The sequence below is a fragment of the Perca fluviatilis genome, chromosome 5, assembly GCF_010015445.1.
Source record: "Perca fluviatilis chromosome 5, GENO_Pfluv_1.0, whole genome shotgun sequence".
Taxonomy (NCBI): Eukaryota; Metazoa; Chordata; class Actinopteri; order Perciformes; family Percidae; genus Perca; species Perca fluviatilis.
In genome coordinates, this window is record NC_053116.1 from 29765474 (window position 1) to 29783184 (window position 17711).

General features: G+C 38.1%; 1 protein-coding gene across 1 annotated transcript; it reads left to right on the forward strand.

Moving 5' to 3' along the window:
* The first annotated feature begins 4378 nt into the window (after positions 1-4378).
* szrd1 (SUZ RNA binding domain containing 1) lies at positions 4379-17464 on the forward strand. The gene is made up of 5 exons (XM_039800454.1): positions 4379-4421; positions 11982-12025; positions 13364-13413; positions 13913-14182; positions 15315-17464. The coding sequence occupies exons 1-5, from the start codon at positions 4379-4381 to the stop codon at positions 15424-15426; spliced, it is 519 nt and encodes a 172-aa protein (XP_039656388.1). The 3' UTR covers positions 15427-17464.
* Positions 17465-17711: the final 247 nt, after the last annotated feature.

Consider the following 17711-nt stretch of genomic DNA (forward strand, 5'->3'; position numbering starts at 1 on the left):
CTGATGTAGTTTATAGTTAATTCTGAATAAACCACTGGATAAATTGTAATGTACCAGCGCATTTAGCGAAATAGTAGAGGAGTTAATTACTTAACGTTAAACCCGCCGAGTGTTTTGAGTCCAGCGGTAGGGGCTAACACTTTAGCTAACGTTAGCTAGCTAGCTAAAACTAGCATGGTCGACTGTTGCAACTTTGTAATGTTAGCTAACTGACATTACATGGTTTTCAAATGAACAGTTAGTACAGCTGGTAGAGCTAGACACTGGAGAGCCTATGAATGTGTCCGTAGCTATACCTAAAAGCCTAGCTACAGAAAATGATGCAAATAACCAGCGAGCAGGTGAAATGGTTAAACAAACCTGAAGTATGCGCAGCGGTATTATGGCACACCGGAAGTCTCAACACGTCAGTAACGCCTGTAAAACGTCCGATGTGAAACAAACCTTCAGTCACGACTGTACAAAATATATATAATTGTACAGTCTATGTCTCCAATACAATACAATATAATTTAATACATTACAATAGCCAGACATGGCCTCCCTTATGAGGACCTTGTCACCACCTACCCTGCTGTGGTCAGGCCATGTTTGGAGTATGGCAATGTCCTTTTGGTGGGCTGTGATAAAAGCCAAGCTGCACTTCTGGAAAGTGTCCAGAAAATGGCCCTCAGGATCATCACCAGAGGTTGCTCCCCACCACAGCCACTCCCATCTCTCATGACATGCACCTACAACACCAAAACAAATTCCTTCTATGTGTAAAAAACATACTTGCCAATAAAGCATTTCTGATTCTGATTCTGATTCAGAGCAGGACGGAGCAGGCAGCAGTTCAGCTGGTCAAAGAGAGGACATCTGAACAACATCCTCTCCATGACCTGCTCCCACTGACCAGAGCTACAAACACCAACAGGCTGCTACGAAACAGAAACCATCTTACAAAAGTTCAGTGCACAACAAACAGACTGAAGACAGACTGGATGGAACAACTAGCTGAAGTCTCTGGAGTTTGCTGCTTTACATCATGTTTTTGTGTGTGTGTGTGTGTGTGTGTTGTACATCTTATTTTGTTACTGTTTCACTAAATGTAGACCATATAAATGGTTTATAAGTGGATGGTTGTTTGTATGTGAGTATAAATGTATTGGTGCATATGTGTAATTATATGTATTTATTTTTATAGGGGTAGACTTTCTATTTTTCTAAACTGATGTCAATTCTGCTTTTTATTCAGTTGTTTAACTGTGAGCATGAATAAAATAAACTCAAACTCAAATAAAATACAATACAATACAGATGGCAGTGACTTTGTAAGACATCTTCTCATCAAACAGAAATGGAGAATGGCATTTACAAATTGCATCTGCCGTTTGTTAAGGAACCGTTAAATTTCAATAAGTGGATACCATTGCTCTGAATCAGCATCACATACTGTTGATCAAACAGTGGAGGCTTCGAAAGGGACTCAATTCAAGGAAAGATTGTAAATCTTCTCCTGGCACCTGCTGCATTATCAAATTATTTTGTAGGAAGACAAAAGCATTGCTCGCTCAAAAACCCAGAATTCTCCACATGCCTGTGGATTTCACAAATGGCAGCATTAAATGTTTACGTGGGGCCTATCACAGCACATTTATAAGCCCATTGAATCTGCTGTGACCTTGTTAAGTAACAGCTTCACACAAGAAAAAAGTCCTCAAGACTGAGATGGCTAAAATTGCTGGATTTCTTTACATCTAAAAACACAGGTGCACGGCCACTGTTATTCCAGCAGAAACACAGCTTCAACATGTCTCTCCTCTGCAATAAAGCCAAAGAGAAGAACTTTGAAACAAAAAAGTGATATAATATTCAACCAAACAACATTTTCATGCAGGAGAGAGAGTATCATGAAAATCTGCAAAACTAAGTATTTTGCTTTACAGTCCATTATCTGCACAGGATGTGATGAAACCGGAGACGACGATTAAATTGTCCCTTATCACTGAGAGTCATATAAGACAAGCTGGAGTACAACCAATGGATTTATGACAGGCTGACCTCAGTGAACACATGAACTATGGCCAAGGTCTCATACTAAGCAGGAGATATTGCTCTGTCAGTCTCAGTCGTGGCTTTAAAAGTGAGCAGCTGAGCTCTTTAGACAGGTTGTTAGGTGTTTGAGATACAGGTGAGCACCAGTTACGTTTATTTGAGTGTGGGGATATACTGTAAAGTGAATTCTGCATTGGATGACAATCATCAAATCACTGCTTTTGAGTCTGATTCTTATTATAATTTTTGTCATGTGGTCTGATTTACTCTGGATTAAACACTGTGAATACTTGACTGACATGATACATTAGCACCTAAACTAATTTATAAATGTCATGTTATAAATATTTACACTTTATTTAAAGTGCATTATGATGCATTGCAGGCAGGTTACATGGCCTTTTTTTGTGACAAATTGACTGCCGTAAGATACCGTTGATTTTCATTATTACTACTCATAATGATAACATTGCTTGTCAATTATTAGTGTAATAAAGAAACCTTTTGATGCTTAATGGACAGTTTATGTGTCCAGGCTGAGCAGTGAAGCGGTGAGTGAACAGTGATTCCAGGCAGCAGATAACCCTCTGAGGAGAAGAAGGACTTCCCACATGGACTCCAACAGTGCTGGCAGCGTGCAATATGATCGCTGGAACGAGGAAAACATCAACATGAAAGTCGATGCACCACAGTCTTCTGTGATGAGGTGAGACAAAAGTGACGCCTGACATAAAGATTCATCAAACACAACATTTTCAGATTTTGAGGATTTTCTGATGCTGTTGAAGAACAAACATACATGTAAGAAGATGTGGATGAGATAAAACCATATGTGGACATGTATGGACTAAAATTAGGTGTTAAAGCTGACACCAGTTGAATGCTTAAGTACTAGTAAGCTTTGTAAATCATTTATAGTAAAAAAAATAAAGCGACAACGTTGTCAAACCAGGCCATAAAATAATGTCAGAATGACAACAGTCGACCAAATGCTGTTGGACCTGACTCTGCCTGCCTCTCTGTCACATTCACAGGATCTACGACAGAGTGTGTAACGGCAGCTATGGAGTAGCAGTGAAGGCCGCAGGAGCTTTGGCTGCACTGGTGTCCATTTACATCATAGGATACGTGACAGGATACTACGTCCATAGGTGCTGATGGTGGAGCCCTGTCAGGAGTGAAAGGAGCTCAGAGATTATGGATAAATCACAAATAAAAAAAAGTTTTGTGAAATAAAAATCAAACCAAAAAGTTGGTCTGTATAGTACTTATCATTATCACCTCTGTCCTCCCTCTGCCTCTTTGTCATTAGAGCAGACGTCTTTTTGTTCAATGATCTCCAAGGAACAACTTGACCTTTCAGTAACAATCAGCAGCCCAACAAGTCTTTTGGGCAGTAAGTATTAATGTAATGCATGAAATTCATCCTGCAGCTCAAACTCATAATGGTTACCAGTTTAAATAACAGACTACAAACAATGATTTACCAAAAGGCAGTTCATTTAAAAATACATTTGCTGTATTAAGTGTCTGTAAACTCTTTTCAGGAAAAATAGCATCTTCTGCAAAGAATTATAAAAAAGTATTTCTTACAACTTCTTTCAAAGAACTGGGTATTATGAGCACCTATAACAACAGCAGGTGAACAAAAAGCAGCACTACAAACACAAACACAAACTTCATTCAAATAAAATCTAGTGCTTAACACTTAACTAAACAATAGGTTCTGAATTGTTGAAATGGATTTGCTCTGCAATAAAATGTCACATCTGCAGTTCAAATAAATACCATACCACTTTATGTCATAGACTGTCTTGTCTGTTGTGTTTATATAAATGTCTGATATGCTCACCACTGATGATGTGTAATCTGTCCCTGACACTGTGGACACGTGGGGCTGGATGTAATTTTTTGGGGGTCAAGTGACCAGGTCAGACTTCTTCAGAAGTAGTGTGAACACTCAATTCTTGCCCAGATCAGATTTTTTCAAATCAAATTTAGACCACTTCCATATGTGGTCCTGAATCAGACCCAGGTCTGATTTTTTTTTCAATGCGGCCCCAGTGTGAACAACCAAGGCAGATTTGATGCGACGTTTATGTCAATCTACATCGACATTCGTCACAATTATGTGCCGCCGGGAGTTAGCCGAGTTAGCCCTAGACACTGACAGTCATAATGTAAAACTTGACTAGGCCTATAAAATGGAGAACAGTGATAGAGCAAGTCAATGGAGGGAGAGTGAGGTTTTAGACCTAATTAGTGTATGGGGAGATACTTCAATTCAATCAAAACTAGAAGGATCATACTGTAACTGCTCCGTTAAAAAAAAAATGGAAGAATGGGGACACAGGAGAACGTGGATATAGGTCACATTTTAAAAGGTAATGTGAACAGCCAAACAAAAAATCTGATCTGTGCAAAAAATCCAAATTAAGCATTAAGACTTTCGGTGTCAATTTAGCCTAAGGTTTCAATTTCAAGTCAAGTTTAAGAGCTTGTTTTGGGCTTGTGGCCTTCTTTTGGGTCTTACAACATATTACAGAGAACATGTAATGATTTTATTTAAATGATCATTGTAATGGATTTTTGAACTCTTAAGAGAATTTGCACCTTGAAAGCAGTGAAGTTAATCTCTCAGATATCTCTACTCTATGTCAACTACTGGACACATTTCCATGAAATTTGTAGTGCTGATTAATTTTACAAATACTCTTAATGACAGTTACTTAATACTGAACAACCCAGATTATTTAGGAGTGTCAGAACATCTCACAGGAGTGCTGTCTTCATGGGGTTTTCTTTTTTACAGACAAAGGTCCAGTCCTGGGGCATTAAAGGATAGGTAATCAGTTCATACATACTGTTCATACAGACCATTAAAAGATTCCTTCCTAACATTCTCCCAGTCTAAGGGTTATGGGCCAAAATTCACAGTTCTCGATTATTGCAAAGTTTATCTAAAGAGAAAATTTCAGCAATAGTCTCAGTTAGACAACTCGAGTGGATATCTTTCAAAGTTAAAATCTTTTTGTTACTGTCGTTCCACTGCAGCTCAGTAGGAAAACCCTGTCTGTGGAATCACAAACAGATCGTTGTATACAAAAAGTAAGTTTTGAAGATATATTTGATTTCACTCACTTAGACTGCTTAAGCCTCATATTAGCTTTAGATAAACTTTGGAATATATTGATTGCACAAAACAAAGACTTTAAGTTACATTATAAGAGCATCAGAAATATGAGAAATTCTTTTTAAAGGCCTGTATAAAAAAAGGATGACTTAATGCAGCAAGAAAAACCTTTTTCAGACCGACTTAAAAAATTGTGACGCTATCCTTTAAAAGACATTCAGAAAAGAAGTGAAGTTTATGATCAAAGTCTATGACACCTTTACAGGTCTGCAGGCTGGCTCAACACCTGATCTTCAAAAACAAATCTTCGATCATCTGTCTGTACAGTGGGTTAATTATAGTATACCATATGTACTGTATATACCAAATACTTATACATTACATTTAAGTACATACCATGGAGCAGAAACATCTCAGCCTACAAAAAGACAAAGCTGACATGCATATCAGCTGGGTTATTGAGTTTATTTTGATTTCTGTCAAATCAGCTTCACTATATCCGCTCCAAATCATTATTACAGCTTACTATTGGTGTATAAAAAAGCCTCTCTTATCTAAGGACACAATTTTGATAATGAGGAAGCAAATATAATTCCGGTAGCAATAAAAGTCCTAGTGGTCTAGTCAGGCAATGTACAAAGTTCAATAAAAACAAAATATGCGCTTCGTTGTTATCAATCAGTCTAATTTTCATTTTAATACATTCTTATAATACCATGTAAACCCCCGAGGTGTTTAAGACATTTGCATAATGTTACACACACACACACTTAAACATATGTAATGTATGTCATTATAATCCACATTCTCTGATGAAAACAACCTGCAATCACACTGTGGTGTTTGAACTAAATCCGACAAAAACATAAGCGGCGGTCCAACAAACCCATACTGCCCTCATGTGTCCAAAGAGAAGCAGCCACATCTCAACAGCACTAAAAAAATGATTGTTTGATTGTTGTTGCTGGTTTTCTTCGTGCCAAGAATTCTATCTAATATCTGCCAAGAATATACGCAAGTAATAATAACATTTTTAGAAGGAGATTTAGAGTCACAAATTCTATTTTTTTTATTTTATTATTATTATTCATTTTGGGGGGCATTTAAAGCCTTTGTTTTTATAGGACAGATGGAGACATGAAAGGGGAGAGAGAGGGGGAAAGACATGCAGTAAAGGGCCACAGGTCGGAGTCGAACTCGCGGCCACTGCGTTGAGGAATAAACCTCTAAATATGCGAGCCTGCTCTACCAAGTGAGCTACCCAAGCACCCGAGTCACACATTCTTAATAACAGCATTGTAGTATTGCATGTAAAAATACTCACATTTATATGAGGTTTGGCTGAGAAAACTCAAGTGGACAAGGCAACTTTCCTTCAAGGCCCACTTTATACTGTGCCTACAGCATTTTCTTCCCCCAAAATATTGCTATTCCAGTGTTCTTAAAGGTCCCATGACATGGTGCTCTTTTGATGCTTTTATATAGACCTTAGTGGTCCCCTAATACTGTATCCAAAGTCTCTTTCCTGAAATTCAACCTTGGTGCAGAATTACAGCCGCTAGAGCCAGTCCCACAATGAGCTTTCCTTAGTATGTGCCATTTCTGTGTCTTTTCAATTTCTATTTCAATTTTCTGTGTCTTTAGCTTTTGAGGAGGAGAGAGGGGGGGCAAGGTGGGGTGTGTGGCCTTGACCAACTTCCACTTTGCTCGTTTGAAAGCCATGATGGCTCTCTCTCATGGGTGGGTGTCAGTACCCGATCCGTTCCATCCGTTCTGCGCATGTGCAAGATGATACGTATACCATGACGTATGCGCAGATGATAATACCGTTTTACAACCCAATCTGTTCCACGCTAGCCTCCACCGGGATAGCTAATAGCTAATTCGGCTAACTGCTAGCCGACAGCCTTCAGTCTAAAATAACGCATGCGCAGAACGGATCGTGCAGGCAGAACGGACAGCTAGATTCAGTCTAAAATAACGTTAAGTCAAACATAATGGGAAAAGCAGGCTACATCTAAATTAAGACTTTACAGTAATAACAATAAAGACAAGTATTGAGTGATTGTATTTTAAATGAGCACAAGTAGAACTGACGTAACAGCTGTTATATATGTTAACGTTTATTTTCAAGTTTTATTTTGAGGGTCTTTTAAAGTTTACATGCTGTCTCAGCTAGCGGTTAGCCGAATTAGCTGTTAGCTAAACTAACGTTAGCTTAACTGTGGAGGCTAACGGCAGACCGCTACAATCAGCTAGCGGTTAGCCAAATTAACCGTTAGCTAAACTAAAGTTAGCTTCCCGGTGGAGGCTAACGGCAGACCGCTATAATCACCTAGCGGTCCGCCGAATTAGCTATTAGCTAAACTAACGTTAGCTAGCGTGGGAACAGATTGGGTAGTGTCGTAAATCCTCGTACCACAGCGTATGCGTGAACATCTTGCACATGCGCAGAATGGATTGTGCCGGTGGAACGGATCGGGTACTGACAGTGGGCCAAATTCTCTGGGCGGGCAAAACAGAGAAAGGGGAGGTAACCTTTCTCCTTATGACCTCATAAGGAGAAAGATTCCAGATCGGCCCATCTGAGCTTTCATTTTCTCAAAGGCAGAGCAGGATACCCAGGGCTCGGTTTACACCTATCACCATTTCTAGCCACTGGGGGACCATAGGCAGGCTGGGGGAACTCATATTAATGTTAAAAAAACTCATAAAGTGACATTTTCATGCCATGGGACCTTTAATAAAGCTTAACCGGTATGGAGGTTCAGGGTAGCCAATAACAAAATGAAATCATTTAAACAAATTAAATTTTCTTTATATGTTGTAGTGGAAGTTTCCTTTGCAGCAGGGGTAAAGGTTTCAAAGTTTAGTAAAGTGAAACAAATAAGACAGTCGGAGACTAAACCAAGTTAGGTTTTTGTATTTTATTAAAAATATATTTGCAAATATAGAAGCAACATGATTTCACAAAAAGGCAGAGCAGCCCAGTGTGGAGTCAGTCCCTCCCATGAGTGAACAGAACACTAGGCTTATATGCATCTTCAGAGTGACAGCACATACGCACTTGGCTAATTATGACGCTTCAATTTTTACAGGCAATCTGATACACATGAAGACAATCAAGAAACACATCTTGCGGCCATTTCGCCTCCTCCTCCCCTGTACCACTTTCATCCCCCAGTTATATCTCAACCGTGGTAAAGTTGGTTTTATATTGGACGTTGGATATTCGACACATTCGAAAAATCTATTATGCAGCTTGCCCTTTCAACCTATTCATGTCAAACCACTTGTGATGAACTCAGCTAACCACCCTACACATTGCACAAAGCTTCGTTTTTCAAAAAACCCCAAATTTAATTTTTTAAATATTTTTTTATGTAAATAAATGCTTTTGAAGAGGTCTATTCTTTGACCTATTAGGTCAAACTTGTGATGAACTCAGCTAAATCCCTTAACACATTGCACAAAGCTTATTTTTAAAGAAACATCCTTTAATTTTTTTATATTTTTTATGTATGGTCGCTTTAAATCTATTGCGCTCGTGCTTTGCCTATTCAGGTCAAACTACTTTGTGATGAACTCAGCTAACCACCATACATTGCACAAAGCTTCTTTTTTCAAAAACCCATCCTTTAATTTTCTTAATATTTTTAATATTAAAAATGTCATAAATCTATTTGTTCCCCCTTTTGACGTATTACGCCAATCCACTTTGTGATGAACTCAACTACCCTCTGCACAAAAGCTTATTTTAAAAAAAACCATCCTTTATTTTTTTAATATTTTTTAATATTAAAAAATGTCATAAATCTATTATGTGGCCTGACCTTTTGACCTATTCACGTCAAACCACTTGTGATGAACTCAGCTAACCATCCTACACATTGCACAAAGACAAAACAAAACAAAATTAAAGGATGGGTTTTTTGAAAAAATAAGCTTTGTGCAATGTGTAGGGTGGTTAGTTGAGTTCATCACAAGTGGTTTGACCTGAATAGGTCAAAAGGTCAGGCCGCATAATAGATTTCTGGCATTTATTTACATTAAAAAATATTTAAAAAATTAAAGGATGTTTTTTTTGAAAAAATAAGCTTTGTGCAATGTGTAGGGGGTTAGTTGAGTTCATCACAAGTGGTTTGACGTGAATAGGTCAAAAGGTCAGGCCACATAATAGATTTAAAGCATTTTTTTACATAAAAAAAATTAAAGGATGGGTTTTTTTTAAAAAGAAGCTTTGTGCAATGTGTAGGTGGTTAGCTGAGTTCATCACAAGTGGTTTGACGTGAATAGGTCAAAAGGTCGGGGCCACATAATAGATTTATGACATTTTTAAATATTAAAAAATATTAAGAAAATTAAAGGATGGGTTTTTTGAAAAAAGAAGCTTTGTGCAATGTGTAGGGGGGTTAGTTGAGTTCATCACAAGTGGTTTGACGTGAATAGGTCAAAAGGTCAGGCCACATAATAGATTTATGGCATTTATTTACATTAAAAAATATTAAAAAAATTTAAGGATGGGTTTTTTAAAAAAAGAAGCTTTGTGCAATGTGTAGGGGGGTTATTTGAGTTCATCACAAGTGGTTTGACGTGAATAGGTCAAAAGGTCAGGCCACATAATAGATTTATGGCATTTATTTACATTAAAAAATATTAAAAAAATTAAAGGATGGGTTTTTTTAAAAAAGAAGCTTTGTGCAATGTGTAGGGTGGTTAGCTGAGTTCATCACAAGTGGTTTGACCTGAATAGGTCAAAAGGACAGGCCGCATAATAGATTTAAAGCATTCTTTTACATAAACAAATATTTAAAAAATTAAAGGATGGGTTTTTTGAAAAAATAAGCTTTGTGCAATGTGTAGGGGGTTAGTTGAGTTCATCACAAGTGGTTTGACGTGAATAGGTCAAAAGGTCAGGCCACATAATAGATTTAAAGCATTTTTTTACATAAAAAAAATTAAAGGATGGGTTTTTTTAAAAAAGAAGCTTTGTGCAATGTGTAGGGTGGTTAGCTGAGTTCATCACAAGTGGTTTGACGTGAATAGGTCAAAAGGTCAGGCCACATAATAGATTTATGACATTTTTTAATATTAAAAAATATTAAGAAAATTAAAGGATGGGTTTTTTGAAAAAAGAAGCTTTGTGCAATGTGTAGGGTGGTTAGCTGAGTTCATCACAAGTGGTTTGACGTGAATAGGTCAAAAGGTCAGGCCACATAATAGATTTATGACATTTTTTAATATTAAAAAATATTAAGAAAATTAAAGGATGGGTTTTTTAAAAAAAGAAGCTTTGTGCAATGTGTATGGGACTTAGCTGAGTTCATCACAAGTGGTTTGACCTGAATAGGTCAAAAGGACAGGCCGCATAATAGATTTAAAGCATTTATTTACATAAACAAATATTAAAAAAATTAAAGGATGTTTTTTTTTTAAAAATAAGCTTTGTGCAATGTGTAGGGTGGTTAGCTGAGTTCATCACAAGTGGTTTGATCTGAATAGGTCAAAAGGTCAGGTCACATAATAGATTTAAAGCATTTTTTTACATAAAACAAATTAAAGGATGGGTTTTTTTTTTAAATAAGCTTTGTGCAATGTGTAGGGGGGTTAGTTGAGTTCATCACAAGTGGTTTGACGTGAATAGGTCAAAAGGTCAGGCCACATAATAGATTTATGGCATTTATTTACATTAAAAAATATTTAAAAAATTAAAGGATGGGTTTTTAAAAAAAAGAAGCTTTGTGCAATGTGCAGGGGACCTAGCTGAGTTCATCACAAGCGGTTTGACCTGAATAGGTCAAAAGGACAGGCCGCATAATAGATTTAAAGCATTCTTTTACATAAACAAATATTTAAAAAATTAAAGGATGGGTTTTTTGAAAAAATAAGCTTTGTGCAATGTGTAGGGTGGTTAGCTGAGTTCATCACAAGTGGTTTGACCTGAATAGGTCAAAAGGACAGGCTGCATAATAGATTTAAAGCATTCTTTTACATAAAAAAATATTTAAAAAGTTAAAGGATGAGTTTTTTGAAAAAAGAAGCTTTGTGCAATGTGTAGGGTGGTTAGCTGAGTTCATCACAAGTGGTTTGACATGAAAGCGTAAGCTGCATAATAGATTTTTCGAATGTGTCGAATATCCAACGTCCAATATAAAACCAACTTTACCACGGTTATATCTCAACGGCATGGGAAAACTAGAGATAGTTTTAGGGTGACCTTGTACCTTTATCGGTTCAGGCGAACAGTGCTCACATTATGTTCCAGACTGGATGTCTCACAAAGTTAGAATCAAATTCTACATGTGGGAAATGAGATAACCTCTTTCAGCATTTGTGAGAGAATTAAAGTAGAAATAAAACATAAAAATATAAGGAATTATGCTTAACTGTAATTTTGCCATTACAATGTGCATATATGCATCCTGTTAACATTTCCAGATGACCTCAATTGATAGATAGAATTGTTTCAATTTATAATTTGTATATTATGTTGTCTATCACCGTTGATTGTCACAGCAAATGAGGAAGCAGTCAATGGGCACCACAGTTAACATACCTGTAGCATGTTTAGAGCAAACAGTAAAAACGTCTTTTACTTTTTCTTACACAATTAGAGGGTTATTTATTGTCACTTTATTGAAACATTGTTAGCCACTTTTGGCCCATTTCTATTCGGCTATGTAGAGGGGTATCATGCGGAGGGGAAATCCGTCAGTGTGATGTCAAAGCCTGTGGACAGTCGAGAGGCGGATCTGAAGGAGCCCAGGACGTCCACCACCTCCACAGCGTGTCTGAGCAAAATGAAACATAGATGAGGAGGTCGCCGAAAGTTGGGAGGAAGCTGCTGATAGTAGGGTAAATAATGAAAGGCTCACTATACCTTCAGCTAAAGGCGCATATCCTTTTGGTAGCTTCTCTAGATTCACTGTGTTGCTTTTAGAAGTTCTCATAACGTTGTTCTAGCTATGTATGTTACCGACTCCCACGGGCCAACAATGTGGCTAAAGCTAGCGTTAGCTTTAAGAAACTTGGCGTGCTAACGTCAAGTAGCGTTAGCTAGCTAGCGAGTGAGAAAGGTTTAATATGGACTTAGCTAACTTACTAGCCAGTTGTACTATTTGTAACGAATTTCGCATTAAATAACGGCAATGGACCTAATTACTAGCTAGCTAACGAATCGTTAGTTACATGACGTGAGCTAAACCCAGAGTTCCTGATGAAATGTTTAACGTTAGGTTGACGTAGGCTAATGCTAAGCTAGCTAGCTATGTATTGCATGGCTAACATGAAAAACGTGTTAATTGAACGTTGGCTTACTTAATGGCAAATGTACACGCCCCGCACAAGACAGAAGACCCCTCCGCGACCTCACACAGTCTTATATTCAACTCGGCATAACGTTAACGTTACATTTTTATAACACTTGACAAACTGATTCACGTTAGCAGCGGTGTGAATCAGTTTAATTTGTCGACATTTTACTGTCAAAGTGAGTTAAGTAACTTTGCAAGATCGATTGTTTAACAGATTCTTAAAATGTGTACCGCAACGATCACATTGTCGTTAATTTAGCACGTTTTTCATGGCGTCTGGTATTCTACATACTAATGTCAGCTTGCCTCACTAAGTTGGTAATTTCCTGCCGTTTACAAGGCCAAGTTGTTGTGGGACAACAATTTCGGCCATGTTGTCAACTAACTTAATATACTGGCCGGGGACGAGCTAACGTCAGTTAACTAGCTATGTGGCCAAAACCGTAAAGTTGCCAACATTTAGCTAAAATCAGCTCTTCTCGCTGTAGTTGGTAGACTACTATAGCTAGCTCGTGACGTCAAAACGTGGCTCTGTGAAGAAGTTGGTCTGAACGTCAGCAGCTTGTCAGTTTGAGTTTGAAGTTACAGATCTTTTTTTAAGATGTCTTCATGGGGCTAGTCTGCACAAAATGCACCATGTCAAACCTAAAATAATCATTTTCGCTGGCAACATCAGCCCGGCTAATGTTGCTAGTTGAGCACTTTCTGTTATGACTTGGCAGCTGTCCTACACATGTATAAATAGCTTGTAATTGTATCCTGCTTTACATCCACTCTCCACTTGCTTACTACCTGCTGCACTCTTCTTTCTACCCAAAATCAATTAGTCCATGTTGTTTGTTTACATGAATATATGTTTGCACTATTTTTTCCCCCACAGGAAATGGAAAAACAGTTAGAGGAGAAGCTAAGGATCAGCCAGAAAGAAAAGTAAGGCCTTAGAAAAAACATGGCCCAGATTTGTGACTTTTTAAAATGATTGCTTCAATATCCATTCAAAACAATGCTGTTTTGCTATGTGTCTTGCTTATCTGTAAAATTACGCACCTGGACATAACCTAAGACTTTTTACTGATTATTAAGAGCCACTCTCCAGCTCACCATACAGGTGACCTACCAAGAGACAATTTATTTTAGGGATGCACAAATTCGATCCACTTTATTTGTTATTAATTATTTACACCATTATTTTTTTTAATGAGCTCCATTCAGAAATTGTTTTAAAACCTATTTTACCAAGTATGTTACTTTGCTGATGAAGTAGGGAAAATCAAAATCAGTAATAAATGTATGGATTTATGTCATAAGTCTTTTGGCCATGGATGAATCATCTAGCCATTATCGGCACTGCCTCCCTCGCTTCATGGCCTCTTCCTGTCTGTCATATTACTAATTGTGGGTGGACTGTGTCCTGTTGGGTTGCTTCTAGGGAGTCCAGTAATAATTCCTCACAATCTCCATTGAAGACAACCATGGTGATACAGGACGACACTCTACCAGCAGCACCCCCACCTCAGATACGCATTTTGAAGCGGCCTACAAGTAACGGGTCATTGGGCTCACCCTTGAATCAGAATAGGCCTACACCACAGGTCAAGTCTCTGGCCCAGCGTGAAGCAGAATACGCAGAGGCCAGGAAGAGAATACTGGGCAGCGCCTGCCCCGAGGAGACGCCTCAGGACAAACCCAACACTGATAGGTAATAATCCACAAATTTTGACAGTTTAGTGGTTTTACCCACAGCCTAACAATGCCATGCTGAAGGGCTCTTGCAATTGGTATATTCCACATTGTGCTGAAGACTGCTTTATTTTTGTGAGCCAAGTATCCAATTTAAAGAGGACGGCACATGAACAAGCATTATTTTAGGGTCATTCCATCTACCTTAATTCCAGTAATGTGTTTTATTTATGTATGTATGTATGTATGTATGTATGTATGTATGTATGTGTTTATCACCAAAGCTCAGTATCATCTATTAATCTTATTCCAAAATACTGTTTCTCATTTTGCACACAATTTATAAATTTTCAATCTATTCTAACATCTATATTACTTTTAGACTACAGTCTTGAATTAGATGTGGAAAAAGTTTATATAAAAAATATATGTAAACACTATAAATAAGCCTTTAAGAACACATAATGGTAGCAACACAAGCCAACAATCAGAACGATAACTTAGGCACTGGCCACTAAACTCAAAACTACTTCCAGCTAAATTGCCGATAAATTGTCAGAATCCATGTCAGTAGGGTTGTGATGAGCCTTACTGACGTCCCCCTCCCTGGTGTTACTTTTTAGTTTAATTTTATAGACTACAGCTGGCAGAAGCACAGTGCTTTGGTCTTTCTTTTGGCTTGACTGGGTTTTGATTGACGGAAGGTGGAGCTTAACACTGATCATAAAAAGCTCGCTGATGCTACTTTGCAGAACTTTAATGACTGCATCTTGTTTTCACAGCATAAGTTCATTGATGGGATAAGAGGAAGTTCTTTTCATTTGGGTTCAGTTGGATTTGAATGGTTGGTTGTGATGTGCCAAAATTAATAAAAAAACAATAAAAGCTAGAATGGAAGTTTTGAAGCGCTAAAACTTAGAGGGAACACTATAACTAAAATAGTGTGGAGATCTGTCTGTTGGAAGACAACAGGGATCCTGTAATCAGAATAGTTCAAGAGAAAGACATCCATTGACAACAAGAATGCTGCTGGAAAGGAAAAGCCAACTGGAAACGAGTTATGAGTTGTTTATGTCCAGCAGCTGGAAAAGGCTGCTGTCGGTAATTTATTCCTCTTTTTTTTTTTTTCTTTTTTTTTTTTTTTCTGCCAGGGCAGGGCGCAATAACTCTACATTGCCTTCAGAAGACACCCGATCAAACAATCAAACGGTCCGGCAGCCGGCTGGCCCAGACGGCACCCAGGGGTTCCGACAGAACAGATAAGTGGCACCTGGGGGCCACCCAGCCATCGAGGGGAGAGGGAACAAGGGCCACCAGAGAGCAAATACAGCACTGTATTCTTAAAACTTTCTTCCCTCAGTTCCATTATATCGGATGGGCCGGGAGTACAGCCACACTGCTTGCTGCTCAATTCTCCCCATTAGCCGTTTTGTGTAACTGACGGGGAGCGAGGAAGTCCAATGGAAATGTGCTCTCTTCTCTCCCCACTGCAGTCTATTTGACACTGTGATTATGAACATCTTCTGGACTCACTGTGATGATCCCTTTAAGAGACGCCCCACGCCTCCACCTCTCTCCTCCTCCAGTGCCCAGCGGCTTCGTCTCAGGACGCCAGCAAGCCAGAAGCAAAGACTTAAACTAATGATGGCAGAGAGAGAAGGGGAAGTGCCGGGCCATCGCAAAATAAGATGAGCTGGAACTCGGGCAGCAGCTTCTCCTCAGCAATAATACCAGACATCACTTCTCACACCTTTTTACATACATGTTTTTAATTTTTCAGATGTGGGCTCACATTTTTTTTTTATCCTTTTGTTTTTCTCGCTCATCTTTATCTATACTAGGGATGCTCTGATATCTCTAGAGTACAGATAAACATACTTCACATTATACATACACCACCAAGAACCTGTTCATTAAAACAGTATTTAATATTGAGATTTTTTTTAAACTATATTTACAGTGTTTATGAAATAGGAAGCATTCACATTTCTTTCACCTTGTTTAGTGTTAAAATGGTCTCAAAATACTATCTTTTGTCCTCACAGTTTAAACACCCACACCATGCACTGCACGTTGTGGTGTCAGGTCCCCAACAGTCAACTCACCACTAAAGCTGCATACTTAACTGGTACCTGCCCGGTAACTGAGCTGTTAGCATTATCTGTGCACCCCTAATATGTAAATTGCCATTTGTTTTTTAAAAACTGAGAATAAGGGTCACGTGTCAAGTTGTATATCTGACAAGTTCTGTTTACGGTTTGTCTTTTGTGTTTTTTTTTTTTTAATAAGGCTTTTTAGCGGTCTTCTGTGGACTCTTACATTATTTGTATTTAAAAGTAAAAGCAAAAAAAAACAGACGAATGAAAAGGAGATTGTTTTTAAGGTTGTTTTTTTTTTCTGCCTTTTGAGATGTCTGCAGTATTTTAATCAAAATGAACCAAAATCCCATTTTAAAATCAACCTGTGTGTATATATAGTATATCAGTTAATTCAGTAGTCATTATTTGAAGGTGGTTTTGGCAGCAACTCAAGGGAGGGTCAGACGTGGGAATGAATTTACTGCTGTAAGCCTCTCCGTCATATCGCCACCTCGTCAGCGGCGTGCTCGTTTGTTCATGTCCTTCACTGACGCACAGTACGCAGGAACTCAGGTGCAGGGGAGCGAGACTGAATGAATGAAATGGACTAAGATTGTATTTTTCCAGCAGGTTTGATTGCTTGAGCAGCAAATGTCCGTATTTAAAGCTAGGGCTGGCACTTGGTCAGAAGTTGTGCTTAAGCAGTGAAATTGAACTGAAACGATGTCTATGTCCCAAGAAGAATGAATGCCTTTTTTTTTTTTTTTTTTTTTTGGCATCTTGGTCACATCAGAAATGGTAACCTCACCCCGTGTGATTGTTCAGTAACTGATGGTTCTCTGCTGAAATGGAACATGGAGACCCAGCTGTAGGGGAACCAGAGCAGTAGTGACTACTTGTATGAGCAGGACCATTGTGCCCAATAGATGCTCTTTAATTGTTAAAACAGAGAAGGGATCTCAATAAAGCCATATTCAGTGGTGCACATCATCAATAATGGTTCTAATGGTTGAATTCAGCTTGTGCCTCCTGTATCACATCTTTACTTCCTGGTTGTTAACTGTAGCTCAAGAAACTGAATATATCTGAGGGAGGAGACAAAATACTAGCAAAATATTTTAGTTCAGGAAATAAAGCAGCAGAGCAGGAGACAATATGGTTTTAGCTGAGCTCTGAGTGGAAACACAAACTGCCTGTAAATACTGATTTAATAAAATGATTTGCAAAAAAATGTCTTTCATTTTGTGATTCATTTTAATACTTAACATTAAATTGGCAGGCGCTTTTGTCCAAAGGAGATGATTGTATGCATTTGAACTTGATAGGAACATTATTCGGTTGAACGTACTTCCAATGAACACTGATTACAGCGAGAGCTGTAGATTATCCAGGGTAACAACTATTATTGGGGAAAAAATCAAATTAACATTTTAAATATTTAAAGCTTTGAGCACCACGTATGAAATTAAT

Bases quoted from the DNA above. Each gene is read 5' to 3' on its own strand.
- szrd1 (XM_039800454.1), top strand. From the start codon at position 4,379: ATGGGGACACAGGAGAACGTGGATATAGGTCACATTTTAAAAG. The intron at 12,026-13,363 runs GTAAATAATGAA...TTTCCCCCACAG, and splicing joins AGGAAGCTGCTGATAGTAGG to GAAATGGAAAAACAGTTAGA. The intron at 13,414-13,912 runs GTAAGGCCTTAG...GGTTGCTTCTAG, and splicing joins AGGATCAGCCAGAAAGAAAA to GGAGTCCAGTAATAATTCCT.